Below are 24651 nucleotides of genomic sequence, written 5' to 3'. Positions count from 1 at the left end.
GTGCAGATCGAATAATATTGGCGGTAGGCAACAACCGATCCTGACACCCTTCTCAATTGCTCCTTCCCTTTCATACCCCTCATCGCATAACTGGCGTTTGGTTCCTGTGCAAGTCGTAAATAGCCTTGCGACTACTAAATTTCGCTCATGATACCTTCAGAATTACAAAGAGTGCTTTCCACTCAAAGTTTTCAAAGGTTTTCTGTAAGTCTATAAATGCTATAAACGTACACTTGCCTTTACATAACCTCCTAAGAGCTGTAGAAGAAGCATTATTAGTTTGCATTTTCCTACATTTCTCCACAAACGAAATGATCTTTTCCGAGGTTCAGTTTTTGTATTTCTCTTTAAGTAATTTATACTACTATTTTGCAACCATGACTTATTAAACTGACAGTTCTGTAGTTCAGTAAAATTCACAACTGTCAACATCTGCTTCCTTTGGAACTGGAATTAGGATTAAAAGAGCAAGTACCATAAAGCAAGGAAATAAATCGATACATCGCAATACTACATATAACTGACAATGATAGAAAAAAACATTTATTTCGTCCTTTAGTACAGATTCATTAGACAGTTGTAAAATGGCTTCACAACATTTGTATGTGAACATCAGTGTCTTTCCACTTTTCAGAAATTTGTGGCCTCTTTGTTGTTCTCCCACCATTAATAACTGGTTATTTTCACACAATAATACAATTCTATAGAATGACATGGAACCTCCTAGTTATACAAAATGATTCTCATCATCATCATCATCATCATCATCATCATCTACATCAAGTACTATGTTTTATGATGCTCCCATCATCTTTCAAAAGAAGTCAAGTTATCCCCTAACTGGCCTTCCTGCTTTCTATTGTCTTATTGTTTTAGATGATTCTTGCATCTGGCATCAAATTTATGTCTTCTGTCCATCTCAACTTATATTTCGACATGTCAGTTACGTCTAGCATATGAAGTTGAGCATGAATGTTGTCACTTCTCTATTCATCCATAAAGTACATCTAGCCATGTGTCTAAGGAAATTGATTTCATGAGCCTGAAATCTCTTTTAAGCTTACTTCTTAATGGCCCAGTTTTCACACTCATAGTGCATTGTTTCTACAGCCATAACCAAATAGAACATCAGTAAAGTATCTCCATGAACTTTTTTTCTGTGAATTGTGTGTATAGTTCCACAGAAATACCTGAATATGTTCAACTTCTTTGGAATTATGAAAAATTTGCCACATGTGTATTACTTCATACTAAATTTTTAAATCTATATCTCACTCTTTGATCTGCTTACCACTTTCGATTTTTCCTGTTTTGAGATGGTGTCCAAAGACTGCCATATATTCTGAATTCATGTTCAGTTATGTAAATTAAGAACAGCTCCTTGAAAACAATTGTCGTTCTAAGAATTACTTGGTCCTCAGCAAAATGCAGTGTGGTAACATATGCGCTGACAACTTTGAAATGTTTTATCATCTGTATCCACAATTTGGTTGCACACATTAAAAAGAATATGTGAAAGGGGACAGCTTTATCTATCTCATTAGTTTATTTCACACTTCTTATGTCTGCTGACCGCAGATTTTATTTGTACCTTATTGTTCATACCAGATGAGATAGAATCCCTCTGTTTCTTAAAAGAACCCTTAGTTTTACTTCCAGTACATTTCACCTTTTCATACATTTTTGTTCCCACTGGAGAATTTCTTTTCCAAATAATTGGTGTACAGTATACTACATACCTGTGACTTAAACTTCTTTTCCTACTGGACACCGTACTTTCTCTGTAATAACATCACACAGTAGCCATTTTTTGTCAATGTTCTGACTGGTCGTACAACAACGAATTCCTCTCCTGTCAAGTTCTTTACATCAGAATATGGTTCAAATGGCTCTGAGCACTATGGGACTCTACTGCTGTGGTCATAAGTCCCCTAGAACTTAGAAATACTTAAACCTAACTAACCTAAGGACATCACGCACATCCATGCCCGAGGCAGGATTCGAACCTGCGACTGTAGCGGTCGTGCGGTTCCAGACTGTAGCGCCTTTAACCGCTCGGCCACTCCGGCCGGCTACATCAGAATAGCACTTGCATCTTACATGATGATATATTTGTCGGATATACTGCAGTTTCTGTATTCATCAACTTGTGTTACCCTCTACAGCTGCCAATAATACCAAAAGAGTTATTTCTTCCTGTCACCCTGTTCCTTCTTTCTGTCAGATTTCCACATATTTCTCCCTTTGCCGTTTCTTCTTCATTTCACATCTTGTCTAACCACCCAATTTTCTGCATCCATATATAGCACTATATCTGAAATGTTTCGATTCTCTTTTTTTTGCTTTTTTCATAGCCCATGATTATCTTCCATACAGTGCTGTACTCCAAACACATATTCTCTAATATTTGTTCCTCAATTCAAGACCAATTTTCAGTAATAGTACTTTTGGCCATAAATGCCTTCCTCCCCAAGCTAGACTGCTTTTTATGTCCTCCTTGCTTCAAGTGCTATGTGTCATTTTGCATCAAAGGGAGTAGAACGATTTCATTTCATCTACTTCTTGGACTTGAATCTTAATGGGCAGTTATGCACTTGCCTCATTTCTGCTACTCCTTATTACTATTGTCTTTCACTAGTTTATTCTCAGTTCATATTATTTGCTGAGTGAACTGTTTATTCCTTTCAGTAAGTGCTATAATTCTTTATTACTTACAGTCAACCACTAATATTCTTTATTTCCATAACTGCTACTTCGACATATGGATTCAACTGTGTGGGAGAAAGACTGCATTCTTATTTAGCACTGAAGCAGGTTATAGTTGTATTAACGCCAGAATACTCGTGCTATAAATTGTTTCAAGAATGTTTGGACTGTGTTTGTGGGACCCAATACACCAAACACTTATAGCAAGTGATAAACGGTATATTTACATCAAATGACGAATTTTTATTGTGTTCAGGCAGTACTAGACGCTATAGTGACATCATTTTAACTTTCTGAATTATATAATAATTGCAGAGAAAAACCGAAGAAACATACTCCTTTGTAAAACTAAATGTAAGTAAACTGGAATTACAAGTAAATTTGATTGAAATTCGAATATAAATGAGAGTTAATTGTACAACTAAAAAGCAGAAAGTTGATTTATTGTAACATAGATAAAAATTGTGACTATTATGAATAGTTTGTGAGATGTCATCCTCCAAAAATTTTCATTTTTCAAAACAGCACAGCAAACCATTAAGAATATGACAAGCATAACGACATGTTATGCTTGAGGTGAAGAGGAAATTATTGGCAAACTGTGACGACAACGAGTCTCTCTGAGGTGATCCATGTGGTGTGAGCCCAGAGCAAACATATGATGCCTGCACACACGAAACCGCCACCTAAGTGCAACTGGACTCATTCGAGATGGTCATTAACGCCATCTGGTCATTAGCGCCGAGCACTGTCATAACTCACATTTGGCAGTTTGCGTAAGGTGAGAGAATAGATCTGATGGCTAGCAACGCAGATGGCAGTGCATTGAACTGGGGAAAAGCAGGGTGGGGAGAAAGTGACAAACCTTACCCTCCCACCCTTCGACACACACAGCAGCCATGTCTACAGACTAAAAATGCTGTACGATTCATTGTAGCGTTCTGGTTGGCAGCATTCTACTGCGTCACATGTTCCTTGATCCAATGCTTTTTTTCTCGTACTATAGCAGTGTTTGCCTCCTTAAACACACACAGAAAATCTTTGGCATTGACATGGTACAGCATAATGCACAAACAGTGTAGGAATAAAATATCGAGTCTATACATCTTACCTTTATTTTTCATGTGGGAAATATAAAACCCAAGACCACCATCATCTGACCGATTAGCTCTCGTAACGACTACATACACTTATGTATCTTTGCTGTTGCTGTCCTCATCGTCTGATAGAGAAATTACAATATTTTGTATGGATTACTGTCTTACGCCTTTTTCTACGTTCGAACTGGTATTTTCTTACAACCTATGGCACTTCCAATTTAGTGATGCTATTCATGTGCCATCCTTATTCACCAGTCTGTCTGTCATTGTAAATGATTTATTTTATTCTGTGGCATCTGCTTTTTTCTAACCCTGGACAAGTTTAAGCATTCCGTCTTCAGGCCACGAGTGGCCTACCAGGACCATCCGACCGCCGTGTCATCCTCAGAGGAGGATGCGGATAGTAGGGTCGTGGGGTCAGCACACCGCTCTCCTGGTCGCTATGATGGTATTCTTGACCGAAGCCGCTACTAATCGGTGTAGTAGCTCCTCAATTGGCATCACGAGACTGAGTACACCCCGAAAAATTGCAACAGTGCATGGCGGCTAGACGGTCAACCACCCAAGTGCCGGCCACGCCCAACAACGCTTAACTTCGGTGATCTCACGGGAACCGGTGTAACCTCTGCGGCAAGCCCGCTGCCCTGGACGAGTTTAACGGCATTCTAATGGAAATGTTATTGTGGAACACTTATGATTTCGTGGATGTGGTTCTCTTACATACTGCATCTTCTGTGGCTTGTTGTGTTCCACTAATTCCAGAAATTCTGCTTTTTGCCTATTCTGTTAAAATTTATTTTAATAGTTTTCGACCAGCTCACTGTTTCGTCTCTCCGTGTGGCAACCGTTGGTGCTTATTTAACTATACAACATAGTACGGTACATTGTGTATTATGAAACAATTACGAGAGCTGACATTTGGTAGCAAATAATTAAAGAAAAAGCGTTTAAATTTATCTGGATTCATTTTCTAATGGTAATAGACTTTTTTGTCTGAAACATCATCATAGCACTGGGCACAAAACCATTCCTAGAGCTGGCACGAATAATAACTAATCGTCCTCTATTACCCGTTGGCACACTCACAGTTGTGATGAAGCCACCCTGTGAATCACTTTATTCACTTGTATCAAGAGGCCCCGCATTGTCCCTTTCATTTACAAAGTAAACACGCAGTCTGTATATAAATTCGTGTGCTTGAGATTTCAGCGTAGCAATAAACTCAGAGAATTAATGGGATTCAAACATACACACTCAAACTTGAACGAAGCACTCAGCACCACCCAGCAGTGCGGCAACACTGGGACGTCGTCACGTTAACATGAACAAAATCTCATGATCCGAATGGCCAGTCGTGGGGGCGCGAAGCACGTGCGCCAAGTGCATTTCAGCTGTCAGAACTCGTCTCTCGCCGTGCGGAGTATGTGTGAAGCTTGTTATCTGCTCTCCGACGCGCACACCGGAGCGCTCCGTGGTCGGCTAATGCGGCGCTCATGCTCACTACGCCGGCGACGCCGCTGCTCACCTGATGCCGCCGCGGGACGTGTCGTAGTTGAGGAGGCGCGCGCCATGCCGCCAGGTGATGTAGCCCGCGTGCTGCTGCGCCGCCGGCGCCTGGCTCACCACGCACTTCAGCTCGATGGTGCTGCCCTCCTTGTAGAAGCGGTCCTGCACCGCCGGGTCGCCCCGCTCGTCCACTATCTCAACCCGGGGAACTGGCGGACACAAAACGGCCATCAAAGGGCGGCTTCTGTGGATAGCAACTATCTATTTGCGATTCAAATATATCGTAAGATGCAGTTTCAGGTAGGCTTTAAGGTTATTTGATATTAATAATGTCACAATAAAAGCAATTCAATATCTGTATTAAAACTCTATAACAAGAAAAAAAACTTTAACTCTTTTGGATTTTAACTTACAAAGGACTTACGTCAGGGATGCACCCTGTCAAATATGCTTCATGAAATATACAGTACTGGACATTAAAATTCCGGCACCAAGAAGAAATGCAGATGATAAATGGGTGTTCACTGGAACTGATATGTGATTACATTTTCACGCAGTTTGGGTGCCTAGATCCTTAGAAATCAGTACCCAGAACAACCACCTCCGGCCGTAATAACGGCATTTATACGCCTGGGCATTGAGTCGAACAGAGTTTGGATGGCGTGTACAGGTACAGCTGCTCATACAGCTTCAACGCGATACCACAGTTCATAAAGAGTAGGTACTGACGTATTGTGAGGAGCCAGTTTCTCGGCCACCACTGACCAGACGTTTTCAGTTGGTGAGAGATCTGGAGAATGTGCTGGCCAGGGTAGCAGTCGAACATATTCTGTATCCAGAAAGACCCGTTCAGGAACTGCAACATGCCGTTCTGCATTACCCTTCTGAAATGTACGGTTTCGCATGGATCGAATTAAGGGTAGAGCCACGGATCGTAACACATCTGAAATGTAACGTACACTGTTCAAAGTGCAGTCATTGCGAACAAGAGGTGACCGAGACGTGTAACCAATGGCACCCCTTACCATCACGCAGAGTGCTTCGCCAGTATGACGATGGTGAATACACGCTTCCAATGTGCGTCCACTGCGATGTCGCCAAACACGGATGCGACCATCATGCTGCTGTAAGCAGAATCTGCATACATCCGTAAAAATGACGTTTTGCCCTTCGTGCAACCCCCATGAACCATGGACCTTGCCGTTGGTGTGGAGGCTTACATGCATCAACGATACAGATAGCCGTACCGTAGGTGCAACCACAACAGAGGGGTATCTGTTGAGCGACCAGACAAACGTGTGGTTCCTGAAGAGGGGCAGCAGCCTCCTCAGTAGTTGCAGGGGCAACAGTCTGGATGATTGACTAATCTGGTCTTGTAACACTAACCAAAATAGCTTTGCTGTTCTGGTACTGCGAACGGCTGAAAGCAAGGGGAAACTACAGCCGTAATTCTTCCCGAGGGCATGCAGCTTTAATGTATGATTAAATGATGATGGCGTCTTGTTGGGTATAATATTCCGGAGGCAAAATTGTCCCCCATTCGGATCTCCGGGCGGGGACTACTCAATAGGGCGTCGTTGTCAGGAGAAAGAATACTGGCGTTCTACGGAGCGTGGAATGTCAGATCCCTTAATCGGACAGGTAGGTTAGAAAATTTAAAAAGGGAAATGGATAGGTTAAAGTTAGATATAGTGGGAATTAGTGATGTTAGGTGGCAGGAGGAACAAGACTTTTGGTCAGGTGAATACACAGTTATAAATACAAAACCAATAAGGGTAATGCAGGAGTAGGTTTATTAATGATAAATAAGAAATAGGAATACGGGTAAGCTACTACAAACAGCATAGTGAACGCATTATTGTGGCCAAGATAGACACGAAGCCCACGTCTACTGCAGTAGTACTAGTTTATATGCCAACTAGCTCTGCAGATGATGAAGAAATTGATGATATGTATGAGGAGATAAAAGAAATTATTCAGGTAGTGAAGGGAGACGAAAGTTTAAAAGTCATGGGTGACTCGAATTCTAGAGTCGGAAAAGGGAGAGAAGGAAACATAGTAGGTGAATATGTATTGGGGCTAAGAAACGAAAGAGGCAGCCGCATGGTAGAATTTTGCGCAGAGAGTAACTTAATCATAGCTAACACTAGGTTCAAGAATAATGAAAGAAGGTTGTATACATGGAAGAACTCTGGAGATACTAGATGGTACCAGATAGATTATATAATGGTAAGACAGAGATTTAGGAACCAGGTTTTAAATTGTAAGACATTTCCAGGGGCATGTGTGCACTCTGACCACATCTATTGGTTATGAACTGTAGATTAAGACTGAAAAACTAAATTTAAGGAGATGGGACTTGGATAACCTCAAAGAACCAGAGGTTGTACAGAGTTCCAGGAAGAGCATAAGGGAACGATTGACAGGAATGGGAGAAAGAAATACATTAGAAGATGAATGGGTAGCTTTGAGGGATGAAGTAGTGAAGGCAGCAGGGGATCAAATGGGTAAAAAGACGAGGGCTCGTAGAAACCCTCGGGTAACAGAAGAAATATTGAATTTAAGTGGTGAAAGGAGAAAATATAAAAATGCAGTAAATGAAGCAGGCAAAAAGGAATACAAATGTCTCAAAAATGATATCGACAGGAATGCAAAATGGCTAAGCAGGGATGGCTAGAGGACAAATGTAAGGATGTAGAGGCTTATCTCACTAGGGGAAAGATAGATACTGCCTCCAGGAAAATAAGAGACAGACCTTAGGAGAAAGGAGGACCTCTTGCATAAATATCAAAAGCTTTGATGGAAACCCAGTTCTAAGCAAAGAAGGGAAAGCAGAAAGGTGGAAGGAGTATACAGAGGGTCTATACAAGGGCGATGTACTTGAGGACATAATTATGGAAATGGAAGAGTATGTAGATGAAGATGAAATGGGAGATACGATACTGCGTGAAGAGTTTGACAGAGCACTGAAAGACCTGAGTCGAAACAAGGCCTCCGGAGTAGACAACATTCCATTAGAACTACTGATAGTCTTGTGAGAGCCAGTCCTGACAAAGATGTATGAGACAGGCGAAATACCCTCCGACATCAAAAAGAATATAATAATTCCAATCCCAAAGAAAGCAGGCGTTGACAGATGTGAAAAATACCGAACTATCACGTAATAAGTCAGAGTTACAAAATTCTACTGTGAATTCTTTACAGACGAATGGAAAAACTCATGGAAGCCGACCTCGGGGAAGATCATATTGGATTCCGTAGAAATGTTGGAACACGTGAGGCAATGCTGACCCTACGATTTATCTTAGAAGAAAGATTAAGGAAAGGCAAACCTACTTTTCTAGCATTTGTAGACTTAGAGAAAGCTTCTGACAATGTTCATTGGAATACTCTCCTTCAAATTCTGAAGGTGGCAGGGGTAAAATACCGGGAGCGAAAGGCTATTTACAATTTGTACAGAAAGTAGATGGCAGTTATAAGAGTCGAGGGGTATGAAAGGGAAGCAGTGGCTGGGAAGGGAGTGAGACAGGTTTGTAGCCTATCCCCGATGTTATTCAATCTGTATATTGAGCAAACAATAAAGGAAACAAAAGAAAAGTTCGGAGTAGGTATTAAAATCCATGGAGAACAAATAAAAACTTTGAGGTTCACCGATGACATTGTAATTCTGTCAGACACAGCAAAGACTTGGAAGAACAGCTGAACGGAATGGACAGTGTCTTTTTAAAGAGGGTATAAGATGAACACCAACAAAAGCAAATCGAGGATAATGGAATGTAGTCTCATTAAATCGGGTGATGCTGAGGGAATTAAATTAGGAAATGAGACACTTAAAGTAGTAAAGGAGTTTTGCTATTTGGGGAGAAAAATAACTGATGATGGTCGAAGTAGAGAGGATATAAAATGTAGAATGGCAATGGCAAGGAAAGCGTTTCAGAAGAAGAAAAATTTGTTAACATCGTGTAAAGATTTGAATGTAGAACGTCGTTCCTGAAAGTATATGTATGGAGTGTAGCAATGTATGGAAGTGAAACGTGGAGGATAAATAGCTTAGACAAGAAGAGAATAGAAGCTTTCGAAATGTGGTGCTACAGAAGAATGCTGAAGATTAGACGGGTAGATCAAATAACTAATGAGGAGGTATTGAACAGAATTGGGGAGAAGAGGAGCTTGTGGCACAACTTGACTAGAAGAAGGGATCGGTTGGTAGGACATGTTCTGAGACATCGAGGGATTACCAATGTAGTATTGGTTGGCAGCGTGGAGGGTAAAAATCGTAGAGGGAGACCAAGAGTTGAATACACTAAGCAGATTCAGAAGAATGTAGGCTGCAGTAAGTGCTGGGAGATGAAGAAGCTTGCACAGGATACAGTAGCATGGAGAGCTGCATCAAACCAGTCTCAGGACTGAAGAGCATAACCACAACAACAAAGTTCGTCGTTGAGTACACTGTCGCAGGCGCTCCTGTCTATGATGCAGCGTCAAGGGTAACCGCAGTCATGGTCCCCGAGCTGATAGTCCATGTTGCTGCAAACTGTTCGAGCAGATGGTTGTCTTGCAAACGTCCCCATTATGTTGACTCATGCAACGAGACGTAGCAGCACGATTCGTGACAGCCATGCGGATAAGATACCCGTTATCTGGACTGCTAGTGATAGGAGGCCATTGCGATCCAGCACGGCGTTCCGTATTACCCTCCTGAACCGATCTAATCCATATTCTGCATACAGTCATTGGATCTAGACCAACGCGAGCAGCAAGGTAGCGATACGAAAAACCGCACTCGCGATAGGCTACAATCCGACATTCATCAAAGTCCGAAACGTTATGGTACGCATTCCTCCTCCTTACACGAGGCATAACAACAACGTTTCACCAGGCAACGCCAGGCAACTGCTGTTTGTGTATGAGAAATCGGTTCGAAACTTCCCTCATGTCAGCACATTGTAGGTGTCGCCACCGGCGCCAACCTTGTGTCAATGCTCAGAAAACTCAATCATTTGCATATCCCTGCATCTTCTTCCTGTCGGCTAAATTTCGCGTCTGTAGCACACCATCTTCGTGGTGTAACAATTTTAATGGCCAGTAGTGTATGTTGAGAAAACTCTTGAAAATTTAAAGAAACGAGTACGTGAGTATCCCAACTGCGCATGTTGCTGCAGTTTGACAACGAATTCTATAAACTATCCCCCTGATTTTAGCTAAGCCTTGTCTCTAGAATATCCTTCCTTCCAGGAACAGTAGTCACTTAAGATATGCAGGAGTAGTGTGCAGTCTGCAACGTGGAAGATTAGGTACTGGCAAAAGGAGAGCACTGAGTCAGCAGAGCACTTCCGTGCGAAGGGGAAAGATCACAGTGCAGTGTCCTGATCTTGTGCATAGTTTTAATCTGCAGGAAGTTTCAATGAACCGGCTTCAACTTTTATGGACATTTGGAGATGGCCTGCAGTGATATCTGGAAGGGAAAGGATAACATGTGAAGTCATCAGCTAGGAAATGGATGCGGCTAGTTTCGTTATTGATGTATTAACGTTGTTAGTCATTTTACTATCACCAAGTTGTGCTAGATAACTACTTTTAACTATTACTCCACTTGCAGATGGTTTCATATAATTTTTTAAATCGACCATCTTCATGGAAAAGTCATCATATTTAATAACAGTCGAACCGAACGAAGAAGAAGTCATACAGTAATCTACATAGGAAAAAGAGTGGAACAGAGAATGGGTACCACTGGGGGGAAAAGAAAAGGTGGTGATGACTGTGCATGTGGAAGCAGATACTAATGGTCGTGTACTGTTCTTCTGCATGGTTTTAATCTGCAATAAGTTTCAATGAAAAGGCTGCAACTTTGATGGACATTTGGAGATGGATTTATGAACAGGTAAGGACAAATGGAGCGTGAAAATCAAACTAAATGTACGATCATCAGTTACTGGAAAAATTAAATACATTTAAAAACTGGGGATAGTAATAATAAGTTAATATTTTTTCTATTAAGCTATTACAAGTTGCACCTACAATGATCTTATACATGTACCTATAACAGTTGGTGGATTTACAAGTTCTCTAATACCTACAGCTGTTCTAAATCTTCTTCAAAAATCAGTGCACAATGTATCCTCGAACTCCTGGAATCCAGGCCTACTGGTGCACCTGCATCGCCACATCCCACCATGTTCACATCACCAAACGCTCCACGTACATTCTCAATGGACGTTAAGCCCCATTCCGCACCCAGATGACGCGATCATTCCTGGTGTCTGTCTGCACTCTGAGATGTAACATACCTTAATCTTCCACGCCCAACCAAGCCTCACACTCACCATTTTGCTACACAACTGGGCTCCTACACGCCTCCTCCCACCTACATCTCAATTCATGGCTCTCACCAACTTCTTGTTTGACTCGTAAATTATCTCTAATGTATTCTACTGTAGACTGTCGTATATGATATACGCTTTCAGATTTTAATGTAATTGCGTGCAAACGTTGATATTCTTGTATGATCCAGTTCTTGTTTACTTTCTTTAACTGCGAAAGTCATTTTACTCTGTTTCTCTAATTGTGTCTCCCCATACATCTAGAGGTTTATAATGCATTCTCGCATCTGTGGATAATTTAGTTTTCGTTTATGGAAATGAGGGTGTTAACAATACAATTTCTTGTCTCCTACAATTTCCTCACTAAGTTTCCTCCAAACGCTAGCCTGGAATTTGTTAATAGAACCATGTCAAGACAAAGGAAAAGTAGCGTTGACAATAACTTTAGTTTTCTCTTTTGTATGGGAGAAACTCGGAAGAACACAGTTCGTTTGGGCTACGGTTGCTGAATTATGCTATTTAGTGATAAACTGAAAGAATTGTGCTCGAAACCAGTAATCCATATCACGCTGATGCTTTCAGGTTAACAACCAACATGTAGCAGAAATAAATAACAACGTTAAATAAATGAATGAATGTATAGGGTACAGAGAGTAATAAAATTTTTAGGCTGTACTCTGTTTCCATGACTTAGTAATGAATACATACGAAACATCGAAATAGAGATAAACGATTTACGCTGAAACGGTCCTATTGCTGTGCAGTGGAATACTCATCGAGTAATTCATCGCGAAAATGAGGTCAGTGGCTGCCATGCGAAACATTACTAGTAAAGAATCTACATCTACATTTATACTCCGCAAGCCACCCAACGGTGTGTGACGGAGGGCACCTTAAGTGCCACTGTCATTACCTTCCTCTCCTGTTTCAGTCGCATATGGTTCGCGGGAATAACGGTTGCGCGCTCGAATCTCTCAAATTTTACATTCGTGATCTCCTCGGGAGGTATAAGTAGGGGGAAGCAATATATTCGATACCTCATCCAGAAACGCACCCTCTCGAAACCTGGCGAGCAAGCTACACCGCGATGAAGAGCGCCTCTCTTGCAGAGTCTGCCAGTTGAGTTTGCTAAACATCTCCGTAGCACTATCACGCTTACCAAATAACCCTGTGACTGTCCACTAACGAAGAGTTTTGTGGAATACACAACATGACAAACGAAGTGAAGCGCCCCGACGGCCAGGAATAACCGATGTGAAAGTTCACTGGTTGGGAGGACATGTGATGTTATTTGAGTGATTACGATATCGAGCCAAATTCACAAATAAATTGGCAGTATGAATCCAGATATCTATATAGCGTTGCATCTTCACAGACGTCCGTGGATACACTGATTCATTCATAAAACTTCTGTATATTCTCCTGAGAAAGCTGACCCGCACCAGTTGTAGCTGGTCTTTGATATCCTCGATACTTGCAATGGGACGTATGTGATGTCAGAGCTGGTCCCACAAATGTTGTATCTGGGAAATTTCTGTGGTTCTTGCTGGCAATGGGAGTAGCTCAATATCAATTGGAAACTTCACAGAGACACATGACATGTGTGGAAGTGCATTGTCGAGCTGAAAGATGGCACCATGAGGGGTCTGGATGTCCGCAACATGTTATTGTGTCCTTAGAATTCCCTCAGTCACCACCAGCCATGGTCGGAAGTCATACTCGATGTCTTTCCACACCATAACGACAGGAGTATAATCACTGTGCATTTCGAAAACCTTACAATAATGAGGCCTCTTGAAAGGTCATCCCCATACTCGATGGAAGTATCCTCCTGGGATTGTGCAGGACTCTGATTAATCGCTGGACAAGATACGACGCCATACACCAGCAGTCCATGATTCCTGGTCACGCCACAACTCCATACGCAACAGTTTGTCATGTGGTGTTAACCTAGCCTCGGATCAGATGGCGGAATGAGACAAAACGTTGCAAGTAGTCCTTTACTTGATCTCGGATGGCAGGCGCAGATGTGAAGACCTCCCTTATGATTGTCTGATGTGATCGATCGTAACCTTCAACACAAATATGCATCTCCGCATTCAAATGCCGCACAAATCGAGATTATGTCTACAAGTGAAACAGCAACAAGCAACAAGTATGCTTTAACAAAGTTCATTTGGATCAAACCAGGAGGAAGTAACCCAAAAACAGAATGAGGTAACACTACCGTGGGCGGAGCTTGTTAGTACACATATCTGCCGCTAGAGCGCAACTCATTACCAGTTCAGCGCCGCCTGTGTTGTGGACTTGGCTTCTTCTGTTCATCAGCAGTGATGGTATTTTCTGACCGCAAGTTTAAGTGAATAGCGTGCAGCTGTGAAATTTTGTTTTTTACTGGGTAAAAATGCTGCTGAAGCTGTTTTAATGTTGGAAGCATACGAGTGGTTTGCCCAGTTTAAAAATAGCGACATGTCGATTGATGAAAAACCTCATTCTGGACGCCCATCAGCTGCTCGAATCGACGAATATATTGAGAGCTTGTGCTCACAGACCGTCGACAGACAATTGAGTAACTGTCAGAGAGTAGTGGTTTGTCTTGGAATTCGGTTCAGCGAATTTCAATGGAAGATTTGGGAATGAAGAGGGCTGCTGCCAACGCAAATGTACCAAAACGTATTCATGTTAGACAGCTTTTGGCTAAAAACGGCATTGTTCCGCTGCTCCAAGCACCTTGTTCGCCGGACGTGACTCCGTGCCGCTTTTTCTTTCCACTCACGAAAAGGGGCATGAAAGGACACCGATTTGATAACATTGAAGAAGTAAGAACAAAACGAAGGAAGAGCTGTGAGCCATTTCTAAAGATGATGGCTCTGAGCCCTATGGGACTTATCATTTATGGTCATCAGTCTCTAAAGATGACTACAAAAAATGTTTCGAACAGTAGAAGCACCGGTGTGACAAATGTATTAGTTGTAACGAAGAGTATTTTCCCGGTGATAAGGTTATTTTGCAAACAGTTTCAAAATGTATAGCTTTTAAAAAATAATTCCGGTTTATTTGGGTACTCCCTCGTATGACTGGTTTCGGATGTTTTGGTGAAAATCCTTCCTCAGATGGTTGTTACTCGTTTCGTTGGTTTTGTCGTTGGGGCCTCGTTTTGTATCCGTTATTGATTTTCTACGCTAGGATAGACCGAAAGAGAACAAAAAGCTTTCCGCCTGTTCTACTGCAGCAAACCTCTAACGGATACAAAACGAGACCCCAGCAAAAAAACAAAACAAAACGAGTAACAACCATCTGAAGATGGGTTTGTAAAAAGAAAAAGTACGGAAACGGTTATGGTTCGATTCAAATATACCTTGTTAAACCATACGTGTTGCTGATTCCTGTTTCAGTTACAAACCTTATAGTATTATAGCCATGGTTCTCAAAACGTCGGTTTTTGACAAACTAGAGATAATAAGTGATTCGACCTGCTGACCAAATGGAGACACGCAATGGGGTCACTTTGAAACTCTGCAAGGTGCTGCTCTCTCATGAGTCTCGTGGAATTTGCGTGTCCTTCACAGTGATCATTCGACATTTCATGCTCTTCACGTCCCTTGTAGACTGTACTAAGCATGGTAACATTACTAAAACCGAACAATGCTAATGCACTTTGGTGGCCATTCTACTGTCGTAGACAGTTGGAACTCTGATCATTCATATCTCCACGTGTATGTGTAGTAAGTTACATTGATGTCCGACCATGTCTTCTGGTTGCTTCCCTTTTTTGGTTTTACAGCAATACGTGTGCCACGTTTTACACGAAACACAAAACTTAAAGTGGTAAATGCTGAATCTGCTAAATGTTTTGCTAAGGGAATACTATTAAGTAGTCACGCTACAGCTTTCGTAGCGTATCACCGGCTTTTGTAAGAGCGAGTTTCTTTCTTTCTTTCTTTTTTTTTTGTCATATTTACATTGTGGATAGCGCGTGTCTACTCATCTAGATGAACACTTTTCTCAGCGAAAATTTTATTTTCAGTCAGCGAATAATTCCCTACCTGCTTACCGAGCGAGGTGGCGCAGTGGTTAGCACACTGGACTCGCATTCGGGAGGACGACGGTTCAATCCCGTCTCCGGCCATCCTGATTTAGGTTTTCCGTGATTTCCCTAAATCGCTTCAGGCAAATGCCGGGATGGTTCCTTTGAAAGGGCACGGCCGATTTCCTTCCCCATCCTTCCCTCAACCGAGCTTGCGCTCCGTCTCTAATGACCTCGTTGTCGACGGGACGTTAAACACTAATCTCCTCCTCCTCCTCCCTACCTGCTTACAGTCTCCGCATGTTTCACAAATGACTGCTTTTTTCATATGAAACGGCTCCTCGCACTCGACGTAGGTGAGGACCGAGAAGAGCCTCCACATGGAATGTCTGTTTACAGAGTGACATGGTGCACATTGGTCCCTCTATCCAGAGACATTCGTCGCTGATTTACACTACAAACATCCCGACTAAAACTGTTCAGCTTTCGACAGCAGCTCATTATGTCATCTTCTTCACTGCTAAGAGTAACCGTAGAGGATACATCAACATGCTATATCTCGAAGTTTACGATTAACGCCGAGAAACGTCAAAAACCGAAGAACCTGTAACAAATGTGAAATGGAGTGTCCCTTGTATCCGCCATCTACGATGTTAACGCCAACAAAATAAACTGATACATTCGATGAAAAATCTGTAGAATTAAAAATTTAAGACTACAGATTAAGTCAAAAATCAAGATGTATAAGAATTGTACTAAAGACTCATAATTTTAATTCACAGAGTCACATATGTTCACTCCAGGAGCTCCATGTGTTGCTACTGTTGTTGAGTGGTAATCGATATGTAGACTGTTTGATGAAACTCTCAACGCTATTCCATCCTGCGAAAGCCTCTTGTGTTCTCTGAATAGCTATTACCACCTTCGTCCAGTTCAAGTCTCTTACGATGTACAAGTCTTTGTCTCTTTCTACAATTATTACACTTGAGACCTGTGTCGTTATTAAACTGACGATTCCTTCACACTTGACGAAGTGTTCTGAGAACCTGTCTCGTATTTCAGTAAAGTTGTCCATTAATTCATTTGACTCAGCAATTAGATACAGTATCATTTCAATAGCTGCCCAACACAACCAACTATTATTCAATATTCTTTTATAGTATCAGATTGCATAGGTGTCTATTACCTAGATGTATGTACTGCTTGTCGTCCACAGTTAACTTCCATTCAGGGTTGTACTACCGAGGAATACCTTCCAAACAGACTTTCTAGTATATTAATTTCAAATTGTTTGAAGATTTCTGGATAATTCTTGTGTCTCAGTCCCATTACAAAACGGAACATAGCTGCTTCTCTGGGGCCTTTCCATTTCTCAGAGACAAAATTCTTCTCACCTAACATATTCCCATTTTTTTCCCTTTTTTCTGCATATTAATCGATCGGTTGACGCATCGCTTAATGATTTTCGAAAATCTTAAAGAGTTGTATCTATGCTTTCAGCCTCACTGATCTTAAGTTTTCTAAAACTCTGTCAGATTGTCATTCTGATACAAGATGCCCTATGTCTTCAATATGACTGGCTTTTCTTCTTCTACCACTTAAATTGTACAGTTGACAAATGCTCCTATTCAGTGAGGCTTATCATGCTGTTGCGAATCTGTAGTTAATTCTTCCTCTTATGTTGGTGTTATTAGTTACTTTACGGTCCATGTACCAGAACTCATCTGCTACTTGTAATTTCTAATTTTGTAATTTAATTCTTCAGGTTTCCGTTATTTAGGTCGACTACACTGCGATAATGATATTTCCCTTTTGTTGATTAATATCTTATAGCCTCTCTTCAAGTCACTACCAACTCTCTTCATACACTCCTGGAAATTGAAATAAGAACACCGTGAATTCAATGTCCCAGGAAGGGGAAACTTTATTGACACATTCCTGGGGCCAGATACATCACATGATCACACTGACAGAACCACAGGCACATAGACACAGGCAACAGAGCATGCACAATGCCGGCACTAGTACAGTGTATATCCACCTTTCGCATCAATGCAGGCTACTATTCTCCCATGGAGACGATCGTAGAGATGCTGGATGTAGTCCTGTGGAACAGCTTGCCATGCCATTTCCACCTGGCGCCTCAGTTGGACCAGCGTTCGTGCTGGACGTGCAGACCGCGTGAGACGACGCTTCATCCAGTCCCAAACATGCTCATTGGGGGACAGATCCGGAGATCTTGCTGGCCAGGGTAGTTGACTTACACCTTCTAGAGCACGTTGGGTGGCACGGGATACATGCGGACGTGCATTGTCCTGTTGGAACAGCAAGTTCCCTTGCCGGTCCAGGAATGGTAGAACGATGGGTTCGATGACAGTTTGGATGTACCGTGCACTATTCAGTGTCCCCTCGACGATCACCAGTGGTGTACGGCCAGTGTAGGAGATCAGTCCCCACACCATGATGGCGGGTGTTGGCCCTGTGTGCCTCGGTCGTATGCAGTCCTGATTGTGGCGCTCACCTGCACGGCGCCAAACACGCATACGACCATCATTGGCACCAAGGCAGAAGCGACTCTCATCGCTGAAGACGACACGTCTCCATTCGTCCCTCCATTCACGCCTGTCGCGACACCACTGGAGGCGGGCTGCACGATGTTGGGGCGTGTGCGGAAGACGGCCTAACGGTGTGCGGGACCATGGCCCAGCTTCATGGAGACGGTTGCGAATGGTCCTCGCCGATACCCCAGGAGCAACAGTGTCCCTAATTTGCTGGGAAGTGGCGGTGCGGTCCCCTACGGCACTGCGTAGGATCCTACGGTCTTGGCGTGCATCCGTGCGTCGCTGCGGTCCGATCCCAGGTTGACGGGCACGTGCACCTTTCGCCGACCACTGGCGACAACATCGATGTACTGTGGAGACCTCACGCCCCACGTGTTGAGCAATTCGGCGGTACGTCCACCCGGCCTCCCGCATGCCCACTATACGCCCTCGCTCAAAGTCCGTCAACTGCGCATACGGTTCACGTCCACGCTGTCGCGGCATGCTACCAGTGTTAAAGACTGCGATGAAGCTCCGTATGCCACGGCAAACTGGCTGACACTGACGGCGGCGGTGCACAAATGCTGCGCAGCGAGCGCCATTCGACGGCCAACACCGCGGTTCCTGGTGTGTCCGCTGTGCCGTGCGTGTGATCATTGCTTGTACAGCCCTCTCGCAGTGTCCGGAGCAAGTATGGTGGGTCTGACACACCGGTGTCAATGTGTTCTGTTTTCCATTTCCAGGAGTGTATAATGTCCGAGATCACTTGCCGTCCCTGACACTTAAAATGTAGATGGCAATCCTTAAATTTAGTATACCCACACCCAGAACTCCAGTTCCCTTTCCAAATATCCCCTTGGAATCCCTTACAGTTTTCTCAGTATACAGATTCAATACTACGCCTTATTACTTCTCAACTACTGCCTTCCTTTCATGTCTTTCAACTCTTACAACTAGTTCCTTTACAACCTGTGAATAAACTTTTGCTACCTTCATATTTTCGATGTCCGCATTCCAATCAACAGTGTGAAACTCTTTCTCTAAATATATACATGCTACAGACGTTGCTTCTGAGATAAGTGGCAGTTTCATTTCAGCATAAGGGGTCCCAACATTCTACCAAATCTCCAAGAAGTTCTGCTTTTACCGGTCTTCCCACTCTTCTATACGTACCATATATGCTAGAATGGCCTATTAAACTAATGGTACAGTATGACTAAAAGCTCTCAACTCCTGCATTATTGGTCTTGACGTTATTACATTACCAGCTAAGTATCTCGTGTTTATGAGTATGTATGTATTGCAGTCTTCTATTAGACAATTTCCTCCATCCCTTTTCTTTGCCCATCTCCACCACCTACTTACCCTCTCCACCAACTTCACTACCCACTTTCTTCTTCATCCTGATCCTCTCTCAGTCCATCTCCTTTTTTCCCTTCTCTCTATCAACCCACTCCTGCCACTTCTGCTAGCCCATCTCTTTCTGAATCTTCTCTTCCCTCTTTCTCTGTCCATCTTCACATCTCCTTCTCTCTGCCCATATCCTCCACTCTCCTCTCCCTGTTCATCTTCTCCTCTTTCCTATTTGTGTTCATCTTCTCTTTTCGTCTCTCTAAGTCCATCTCTTCCTTTCTCTTTCCAGTTAGTCCTCCCTTCTCTCTGTTCATCTTCTCCCCCAACCTCTTTGCCAGTCTTTCCCTCCCCTGTCCTTGTCACACGCCTTCTCTTTCCTTTCTCTATCCATTTCTCCCTCCACTACCTCCGTCCATCTCCTCCTCCTCCTGCGTGTACCTCCTCTTTTCCCCTTGCTGTCTGTGCATATCTGCATCCTCCCTTTTCTCTCCACGTTATCGCAGTCACGTCAATAAGAGGCCAACGGTTCTTACCCCCACAGTGCTCGTATTTCTTTCAAGAGTGAAACTAATATGTGTAACACATTTTGCCGCAATAGGTAAAGCGATTAGGATGAACATTTTATCCATGGATTAATCCGTGTATAAACATGTCAGTTATATCCGACAGATATTTAATATATTTCACTCGTGCTGTACACATTTCAATTGAATGTCTAGGGAATTTCGTCCTGCGGTTTCATTTTCCCTCAGCTCATTACTTATGTCAACTTATCTTCTGAAATATTTGCTATTCAGTTATATAATTTTGCAGGTACATATGTGCCTACTATCTGCGAAATGTGTCGTGAATAGAATTGTTAGTAACGAAATAATAAATTATATCTTCACGCACGTTGCGGCAGTTTCTCACTCATCTCATTGTTTATGACGTCATGTCTTTTAATCCGTGTGTGGTAAAATGATATGTGTTTGTAGGTAGATTCAGCGGTGAATGTGGATACTGTCTTTGAAATGTGTTGCGAATAAAGTAAAGAAGTAATAAATGAAGATGTCTTGCTTAATGTGGCACTTTCACTGCATGAATAGCGGAAATGCGATAAACTTTTTTCCTTTCATCATGTTTTGGGCGTCGTCAGTGAGAAAATGTTTTATGAAGGTGTGACATTATGTGTAACATGTGTTGTAAGAGTCTATGTGCTCTAATTCTCAAATCCTGGATGAATTTAGCATGAGTATTCTTGCATCATGATCTGCACTGCTTTTTCACCTCCATACGTTTGATATGTGGGTGTTCTTACCCCCACAGTGATTCTTCCCAGAGAGGAAGTGATATCTGTACCAAGTTTGGTTGAAATTTTTCCAGTGGCCTAAGGGGAGTGTAGAACACACATACATAAATACAAGCACTTTTTTGTCATTTATGTGTATTATTAAATTCGGAGGGTACTAAGCCCACTTTGTATATCTTCCATATCTAGCGAAGGGCTCCGTACAAGGTTGCACTACAGAGAAATACGTTCTAAATATTCTAATATATTAATTTCAAATTGTTTAAAGATGTATTGATATTTCTTGCGTCTGCCTTCCATTACAAAGTGGAACATAACTGCCTCTCTCGCGCCTTTCCATTTCCCAGAGCGAAAATACTTGTTACCTAACATATTCTCTTTTTTTTTCATCCGTCTGCATATTAGTCGATCGGTTGCCGCCTCTATTAATGATTTTCGAAAGTCTTAAAGAGTTTTACCCATGCTTTCCGCCTGACTGGTCTAATTCCGTATAGGGAGCTTGTATCTTTCGCGTGTTTCTGTAGCTTTACATTTCCCCTCCAGTAATTCCTGCTTTACCAGTTTGCACTACTTGTAAACCTGGTTGTTTTGGATGTCTGTCTTCCGTTTTGCCTAAATCATCTCAGCACTTTCAAATTCTGCTCTCATTAATCACATTCAGTATATGGTTCGTTATCGTACGATTTCTACTCGGCCTGTCTTTTGCCCTATTTGAGGTTCTGCGACCTCCACTATTCCACCTGGCAAGGTTACCCATTCATCCTATATTGTACTCTGTTCCTTTCTTTCAGTATGTCGTTACCTAATATTCCCTTCGACGCGGTCAGCAGAGACTGGTTTCTTCAGCTAACCGGACCACATTCCCTTATTGTCCGATCTTTATGCTTCAGTTTTAATCTTCAATTCATAACCAAAAATTACGGCGGGAACTCTATTCCAGCTTAATCTCTGGTTTTAAAATGTTTATCTTACTCGAATGCAACCTATAAGTGGCACTCAAAAATCTGTTTGAGTGTATTGCTGCAGCGTATTTAGAACACAGTCTATAAGCACCGACCCAGTTTTCCGTAACCGTACACAGTACCTCGACTTGTTTCGTTACATGCGTGGCAGCAAACGTATAACTGTAAAGTACTAAACGTGAGGTTGTAACGGAACGGCATTACCTTTATGTTTACATTTTGTATTATCGATAACTGACAGTATTTACTAAAGATTATTTGATGGTGATTACGGGGAAAGTAATGATATCAAACCTTTGTAAAAGTATATTGAAATTAATAACTCCGCTTTGATATTATAGTTAAATATTTAGCTATTTAAAACTATCGCATCTATAAAAGTCTGTGCTCTTCCTGAGGATATTATGTTCTGTCATTACGCAAAAGAGTAGTGTTCCGTCACGGAAATGAGAGAGGCATTGAGGCTGATGCCGGTCAGGCTTTTCCCTATGTCGTTCCATTTGGAAGCGTATTTTCTGTGAGGAAAAACGTGCAATGGGATGCCCAGTAGACGGCATCGAGATAGGGTTGGCAGGGGAGCCTTGTCGTTTCCGTTTCGTAACCGAGGTATACAGCAGATGGACTGAATGGTAGTGAGAAGCCTTGAGGCCATGTGTTGGTGCGCTCGTCAAGATATTTTGGGCCAAAATTGGGTGAAGGCAATAATTAGCACTTATGAAAAAATAAGTCGCCTGAAGTCCATTGTAGCCACGGATACAGGACTTTTCCAGACCAATATATTGTGTTGCAAGAACGACACCATCTCACTCTGAGAATGCTTACCAAAGTTAGTCATTATGGCACTGTTTGATCCACCTGATTAATAAGAGAAATGAAGAATCTGCGGAAGTACTTTTGCATTATGTGCTCAACATCACTATTTATGACAAGGCCAGTTACAAATAAATTATTTCCTTATTCTTCCGTCAACAAAATCTGCAATCAAAAGTGCTTTTGATTCAGTATATTGATAGTTAATCACTACATGTTTACCTTCTTATTTCAAGTACCTAGTTTTAATTTAACTAAATCCTGTCTTGAAGTTACATTTTACCGTGCGGAAATCCAAGAATAGTAAATGGTACGGCTGTATGGTTTATTACAGTAAAAGAGTGGATGTACACAATTTTGATGGATCACATTATACGGTATTTGCTTAAATTTCGCATGTTTTAAATAAATTACCAAAAGTCTCAAGATTAAAGTTGCTTCAGAGTAATGACAGTTACTAACTTTATTTTTGTATTTGTAACGGCTGTAACACAATGTTTGTAAAGGAAGAGATTTAAGACCTCGTTAGTTTCATTCCGGTACAAAAATCTACAATTTAATTTCAGGAATAACAAATTTATTATATTTTAAGTTCAATAAAACCACTCAGTTTCAAAATGAATCCCTTCGGAGCGCGGAATCCGGTATCAACAAGTATAATTACTAGTATTCAGGAGCAAAGTTCAGAAGGTGATTTAATATTGATTCCTGATCCAGTGGTGAGCGCTGCCATTGCCCTTTTTTGGGGAACATTAATTAGCAGAACGATAATTATACGTAACAGTGAAGTGAAGCGTATACTTTGCTTGTGGACACAACGACCTCAGAGTTTTCTCACTAAACTTCCGAGAAAAAAATACGATGGCCTAATTAATAGTCAGACAGGTACAAACGCGGTTAAAATCAGTAACAGCGTTCAGGTTACTCTTACATAGTGTTCATGGTGTAACATTATTAGTGCTAGTAGCGAGTTCCAAGTTATATGCCGCAACAGACAGCCAATATTCAAGCAAGATCACACGGCCTAATAGGCGAGACACAATAAAAGAGAATTAGCAGATGCTATAATCACGAATAGAAAAGAGTGTGTAGGGACGTTATAAGGTCCTTAGGAAAGGTTTTTTATTTACAAACATTATCTGACTTCGTCTTCGGGCCTTAAACTATATTACCATTTCGCAGAGCAAATAACCTGACGGATCAGCATTGGTGTGTTGCTTCAAGCTTTTCGTGGTACATCTCATTATATGTATATGACGCCATTGACCTTCGTTGACAATTATTTCGATTGTGAACTGGTAGTGTTGCAATGGTACACTGTGATTAACACATCACTGAGAAATTGTATTATTTACAGTTCGTGTGAAGAGCGAAGTATAAAGAATGTGCAGAGAAATCAGCCGGATTAATTAAATTGTATTCGGGCCAGTACTTATGGATTTCAAAGGTACTTCTGTTTATAGAGCTTATATTCGATCTCGCGTTATAATGAGATGGCTGCAATGCTCTGGCAAAGACTATCAGAAATAAACTGGCTGATTATAGGATTCCGTCAATTTCTCCTTTAGCCTTTTAGAAATGGTCTGAAATACGTAATACAGCTAAACAGTTTTCAAAATTAGACTCTAGGTATGCGCTGGACCAGTATTTTAATTTTCTAGCTACGATTTGGCTCGTTAATTACCTCTTCTCTGCCACCTGGCTTCTTCTTTAACATCTCCATTCATTTACATTTCGTGGTGCGCTTTGCGAAAAATATTATGACGTTTACAAACGAGCGTGGAGCTCTCGGAACGAGAGTTAATAATTTTCTTTACTAACTTTAAACTCCAAAACGCACACTCGACGATTTCTAGGATTTGAGCAAGTCATGATCATAAAATGCGATAGCAATTTTTTAACCCAATGTGGAATCACTACGATATTCATGGAGGTAAAGGTTGTTGAAATTTACGATATTTTAATTAATATTAGCAATCAGATCGGTCTATTAGATGATTATAAGACCATAACAACATCCAGCAATAAATCCT

At 41.7% G+C, this 24651-nt stretch overlaps 1 protein-coding gene across 1 annotated transcript in view; it reads right to left on the bottom strand.

The window, feature by feature from the left end:
• The window catches only part of LOC124622030 (irregular chiasm C-roughest protein-like), a 455626-nt gene that overhangs the window by 54765 nt on the left and 376210 nt on the right, over window positions 1-24651 (bottom strand). The window contains exon 5 of the mRNA XM_047147591.1: window positions 5332-5521. Within this exon, the coding sequence (XP_047003547.1) occupies window positions 5332-5521 (190 nt within the window). The remainder of the gene's footprint in view (window positions 1-5331; window positions 5522-24651) is intronic.

Source organism: Schistocerca americana, chromosome 1 (assembly GCF_021461395.2).
Source record: "Schistocerca americana isolate TAMUIC-IGC-003095 chromosome 1, iqSchAmer2.1, whole genome shotgun sequence".
NCBI lineage: Eukaryota > Metazoa > Arthropoda > Insecta > Orthoptera > Acrididae > Schistocerca > Schistocerca americana.
This window is presented reverse-complemented; position numbering and strand designations above follow the sequence as displayed.